The sequence below is a fragment of the Taurulus bubalis genome (assembly GCF_910589615.1).
Source record: "Taurulus bubalis genome assembly, chromosome: 17".
Classification (NCBI taxonomy): Eukaryota; Metazoa; Chordata; class Actinopteri; order Perciformes; family Cottidae; genus Taurulus; species Taurulus bubalis.
The window spans coordinates 17,162,805-17,168,953 of NC_136605.1; the positions used below are offsets into that span (position 1 = coordinate 17,162,805).

The 6,149-nt window shown below is 43.6% G+C and overlaps 1 protein-coding gene across 1 annotated transcript in view; it reads left to right on the top strand.

Moving 5' to 3' along the window:
• Positions 1–5,752, top strand: part of mybpc2a (myosin binding protein Ca) — a 28,323-nt gene extending 22,571 nt beyond the window's left edge. Inside the window, exons 22-26 of the mRNA XM_079233794.1 lie at positions 24–163; positions 1,500–1,659; positions 3,145–3,281; positions 4,930–5,116; positions 5,397–5,752. Of these exons, the coding sequence (XP_079089920.1) occupies positions 24–163; positions 1,500–1,659; positions 3,145–3,281; positions 4,930–5,116; positions 5,397–5,431 (659 nt within the window). The 3' untranslated portion in view covers positions 5,432–5,752. The remainder of the gene's footprint in view (positions 1–23; positions 164–1,499; positions 1,660–3,144; positions 3,282–4,929; positions 5,117–5,396) is intronic.
• Positions 5,753–6,149: the final 397 nt, after the last annotated feature.

Consider the following 6,149-nt stretch of genomic DNA (forward strand, 5'->3'; position numbering starts at 1 on the left):
TCTCCTCTCACGAATCCCACCAGAAAAGCCCGGGCCTCCCATTGCTGTGCATGTCGTGGATGTGTGGGGATTCAATGCTGCGTTGGAGTGGAAGCCGCCCAAAGACGACGGCAACAGTGAGATTATCGGCTACACTATTCAGAAGGCCGACATGAAGACTAAGGTACGCATGGTGGGGGGAGAAGAGTGGAGGAGCGTACAGAGAGGTTTCAGGGATGCAAGAGGTTGTAACCAGTAAATAGTGTTCGGCTAACGTCTGCTTCATGACCGACAGCAAGGTATGTCACTGAAGAAATCAAGTTGTTCAAAGGCTAATCCTTAACTAGAATTAACATAATCTCTACAAGATTACGTTACAGTGAGGCAGTTCCTTTTCTGCTTCACCTTTTATCCATGATGTTTCTGTCTTCGGTGGCGAATCCAAAACGCTTTCTCACATTACTTCTCAAATGGTTTTGAGGTCACGATTATCTGCTCAGCATGACATGCTAGTTTACTACGTTTTGCATTAACAAGAATGACAATTGTTCAGGAATAAAAAAATTGGTATTGAGGTATTTTTCAACCTGGACCCTATTTGTCCATGTCGTCCCCGGCGTGGATGTAACATTACATCCTCTAAAAATGCTGATCGGCTCTGATTTGTGTTATAAATGTCTGATATTATGGAAAGGAAGAAACAAAATGAGTCTGTTTGATAATGTGGCCGAGACCCGCTCAAGGACAAGTCTTATTGTGAATATCTGCTCATATAAATAGGTGACGGACGGCCATCAAAGACCTTATCCACATTGTTGAAATCGTCTAAATATTCAGCCATGTCATTAAAAAATCTCTCACACTAAACTATGTTTTATTCACTCCAACAAACCCAGGCTGGCCGGCACTCTCGTTTCCTCCGTTGTCTTCTGGGAAACCTCGCGAGATTTCAGAATGAGACTTCTCCTTCAGCGAGACCCTTTCCATAATATCACATACCTATGATAAGAATCAGAGCCTGTCATGGCAAAAAGAAGAACTTCTAGTGGACGTGAATGACGGTGCTAGCTCGGTATAAATTACGTTACAGCATTTGAGTAGCGACAGAGTTCTCCCACAATACTGGACCAAGTTGTTGCAGTTATTAGTCAGGGCGAGAAAAAAACATGGGGAAATAGGGTCCAACAGGTTGATATAATACCAAAGTTACCCTTTACAACTGCAATCTTTACAAGACACACATGAGTGAGCGCCATGTCGTTGTGGCACAGATTGATGCCGTGTTTTTGGACCAGAACGCATCCAGTGGACCTTCGTAATCATGGCTGCTAGCGATTTAGTCACAAACTGCAAAGCCTCACTCTACCGTCATGGTCTTTATGTTGTATGAATGGACAGGAAGTTGGACCAGAAGAACAAGGATGCCGGGGATAGGACATTCTTCAGCTTATAAAGTTCTCAACCTCAGCTATAAGCCTCTTTCAACCTCTGCTTCTCCTCTCTCTCCCTCTGTCTCCCAGGAATGGTTCACAGTCTACGAGCACAACCGCAGGCCCAGCTGCACTGTCTCTGATCTGGTCATGGGGAACGAGTATTTATTTCGAGTGTTCAGCGAAAACATCTGCGGCCTCAGCGTCAATCCGGGCATCAGCGAGAACACCGCCATCGTTGGGAAAGAAGGTAGCGTCATCCCCGCGGAGCAACGCACTCGCTAACGGGATAGCATCGCTTCTGATGTGAAGTTCACACACAAAGCGAGCATTGTGATCCGTAAAGGGCCTATAATGCAGAAAAGAGGACGGTATTGTGATCCAAATTACACGTGCAAATATGAATACAAACTATAGAACACAGTAATAACTTTAGAGCAGTTTTTAGCTGTGATTAATTACTTGGACATAATTTAGAGGAAAATTAATTCACGCTGATTATATTTAACAGAAATATTCTTTGACAGAGTGTTATATAACGGTTAATACTGGCCGCGGATTATGAAAGCAACGAGGCTGGGAAAATGAACACCTGCCACCAGCCAAATGCTTCTGCTGCTGTTGTGCTGCTGCCTTTTGCTTACTCCAACAGAAAATGTGGCAGCCAACCAGACGCAACTCTTTTGTGTTCCAAGCGCTAGTCTGGCCTATAAAATTGCGAGGATCGTTGATTATAGTACCCACCTGACATCAAAATGAAACACAAGTCAGTAATCTGCTAATTGAAATTTGCTCGCGTGTCAGCATGTGGTATGAAAGGCAAAACAATCCCAAAGCAGTGGAAAGACACACCAGTCGGTTTTACACAAATCCTTCAACGGATTTGACCTCAAAAGAAAAACACCAACGAGCCACGTTGTTTGTTATGGGGTTAAATTGAGACATGTCCATAATAAATATTTTTGAGGACAAATGTAACTGTTCCTTTTATAATCATAAGGTGTAGTTATATATACTGTAAATATATAATATATGAACACTGTTAATGGACAGATGATGCCGCCGTTCCACCTTCATACTTTAAAATGACATTTTAAATACGTCTCATTTGTTAAACACCTTCTGCCTCGACTCCTCTGACCTTGCGACTCTTCCTCGCCTCCTCCACCCGCATCTCCGTTGGCCGAGATTAAGCCACTATCGGCGAGGAAGGGTTCAAGGATGTACAACATTGGGAAATGAGAAAAGCCCCATAATTTATTCACCACAAACGTTAGTTATGTGTCCTTCATCAGCGTGCTGCCTGAGGCTATACTTGAGGTGACCTTCTATGTTGTTCATTGATCAGTGATGCGACTGATAATCATCAAATATAGATATTAACATTACTCTTATACAACAAGACAGTAACTATAAATACAAAAGAATATTACTATCGTATTATCAGAATATTCTTGAGCGAATACAATCTTTCAACTGAACCCATCAATAGGTAAAATAGTTGAATATCCATTTTTAATAACAGTGAACAAATTCACCTCATGTAAGGAAATTAGAAACGTCCTCCGACGCCTCCTTAATGAAGGCAAGCCGACCGCAGGTGAATAATGCATTCTGGGCTGGAGAGCGTTTTAATTATAATGGACCTGGAGCTCACACGGGTCTGTTTTTTGCCGATGTGCGATTTCAAAGTAAGACATAAATCGAGGCATGTTGCACTTCTCCACCTGTCCAGGTCTGTCCCATAACCGGCCACCGTTCAAAGAGATGGGGGTGAACCATTCCCCCAAGTTCACAGCGCCCCTGGTGGACAGGAGTCTGGTTGCAGGTTATTCTGCAGCCATCAGCTGTGCTGTCCGTGGCTACCCGAAGGTATTTACAACGCTACCGTAAACAAGTGTGTGTCACTGCAACTTTTTTTGAATGACATATTAATCAGTTGGAGATGGTCAAAGCTGAGGTTCAGCAGCAGGACTTCAGCTCAGACACTTCTCTTTTATTTTGCTCTCAGCGTAGTTTGTGCAACTACCACCATCCGTTAGTGTTGGAATTTAGACTTTAGCGGACTGAAAGTGAAGCTAGTGCTCTTTCTAATGGCCATCAGGGGGCGACTCCTCCGGTTGATTGTATGGAAGTCTAAAAGTAAATTAATCAACTTCTCACTAGATTTATTACCTCAGTAAACTTCTTCTTCAATAGAGCATGATGCTCATTTAATAAATGATGAACCCAACTGCTATAAGACTTTATAATAAATCACCTCTGGCCAGATCCTCTCTCAATTAAATCATCAATAACCCTAGCACCACTTTCACTGTATATACTTCTAACTCACTGTATATACTTGAATGTTCTTTATTATTTAACTTTCTTAAATGAATATGTTCTGCTCTACTATTTTATTGTATTGTATAAATTGAGTATTTCCCATAATATTGTTATGTTTACTATGTAACGTGCTTGCTGCTGCCACAAACAAATTCCCCCCTAGGGATGAATAAAGTATCTATCTATCTATCTATCTATCTATCTATCTATCTATCTATCTATCTATCTATCTATCTATCTATCTAACCCATTTTGAGTAAAATAGACGATAAAGCAGTGTATGTTTTAGGGCGAGACTAACTCCGGTCTGGGACTTTCATTCGTTCACAGTGTGTTTTCACATCACAATCTTGCTGCATGAACATTTATTTTTCAGCGTTGGGTTTCCTCCACCCTCTCGTGTCACTTCTTAACAGCAGTCAACAAACTAATGGGTGACGTCACCGCCTTTAGCTGACCGTCTCATCACGTCCACTGAGTCCAACAAGCTGCTGTTTCATCAGCAATACTGGTTACTAGTCACTCACTTGACTATCCTTCCTCTTTTCGACAACTTCCTAATATATTCCCATCACATGCATCAGAGTAATTTAGTTCTGTTGCTGTCTATACCTCCCACCAACTTCCCAGTCAGTCGTAAAACCCAAGAACGTCAGTTTCCAGCCTACACAGACAGTGTGGGTGGTTTGTAAGCTAAAACCTACTCTTTTATCACCATTGACTGTCGTTTAGCATAGAAACCTGTGGAATATAGGCAATGTGTCTACTGTATCTTGCGAATGAGCACACTATACATTATAGCGCTGCTGCACCACCATCCCGCTGTGTTGGCCGCTGATAGATCTCGAGCTTTGTGCTTCCAGAGGGAGCACAAGTCTTGAGTGTCAAGCAGCTAGTGTAGAACAGTCAGACAGGCTTTTGATGCCTTTGCAGCAGGAATGTATTTTTATGTCGGAAGCAAGAACAGAAGGTGGAGCAGAAAGATCTTTCGCACTTCTTTTTTCTTTTTCTTTTTTTTATCCCTCGGAATCGGCAAAGATTTGTCAAGCCCAAATGTTGACCTAATTTCACCTCTCCCTCTGCTCTCCTCCCCTCCCCACATGCCTCGCTCTGTTCATGTGCTCCCTCCTCCTCTCCTCTATCCCGACAATTTTGCCTCCTCCTCCTCCTCCTCATCCTCGCTGTGCTTCAGCCAAAGATCATTTGGATGAAGAACAACATGATCATCGGTGAAGACCCCAAGTTTCTGATGCAGAACAACCAGGGCGTGTTGACTCTGAATATCCGCAAGCCGAGCACGTTCGACGGGGGAAAATACTCCTGCAGGGCCGTCAATGATCTCGGGCAAGACGAGGTGGAGTGCAAGCTCGAGGTTCGAGGTACGCTGAACTTCAATTCTATAACACCACTTTCAAAGTGCCGGCTCTTCAATAAAGCTCAGCGTGACAAATCTCCAGCTCCTCGGTCCTTTGACTGATCTCTTCTTGTGAAACTTCAGTTGAAAATTTGAGCCGCTCGCGCTAAAAATAAATCACCTTATTGCATTTGTCAGTTAAAGTTTGGGAGTTACATACAGATGACTCTGTGCTGTAGTTTCTTTAAACAGGATGATCTACTGGCCTCTCATGCTGATTTAAATGTCTCTTTTTTTCTCCCCAGTTGTACATGAGAAAGGAGTGGAGGCGAAGAAATGAGCGACAGTGCGAAACAGCAGAGGATACAGTCGAACAGGAATAGTAATGGATTATGTATAATGGGATAGTCATGAATAAATATGATTAAAATAGATCACCCCCCCACCCCACCTCCTCCTATACACTTGCCTCTCACCGCTGCTGTGACGAATGCCACATCAGTAATATGCCATAAATTCTTACAGCAAGCCGCCACCTTGTCACATCCTGACTGAGTATAGCGTAGTAGCACTGCCCCGCTGTGACCACACACAGACGGATCCTTCTTATCTGTGAAGTGGACCTGTCACTAAACGCACTTATAAAACAGCCTTCCATCCATTACGGCTCCCTGTGTTGTCTGTTGTGTGCCCGGGATGTTTTTTTATAGGGTGGGATGAATTTATGATTGGGATGCAGCGGTAGCTCCGAAACCTCCGCAGTGTGACCGACCGGCTGCACGCCTCCCGGTGCTCGGCGTGCGAGCGGCCCTGTGATGGTTGAGTGGAGGGATCACTATTCAGCCAGGCATGGCCGACATCATGGAGCCACTGGGATTAAAGGGGTTCTTATACACAGATATAGATATAGACCTGCTGCGTCCTTCATGCTGATTAACACACACACACACACACACACACACACACACACACACACACACACACACACACGTTGAGTCAGAGTCACTTGGCCTTTCTCCTCTCCCACTTTTGAATATCCTTGATTCCTTATAATCATT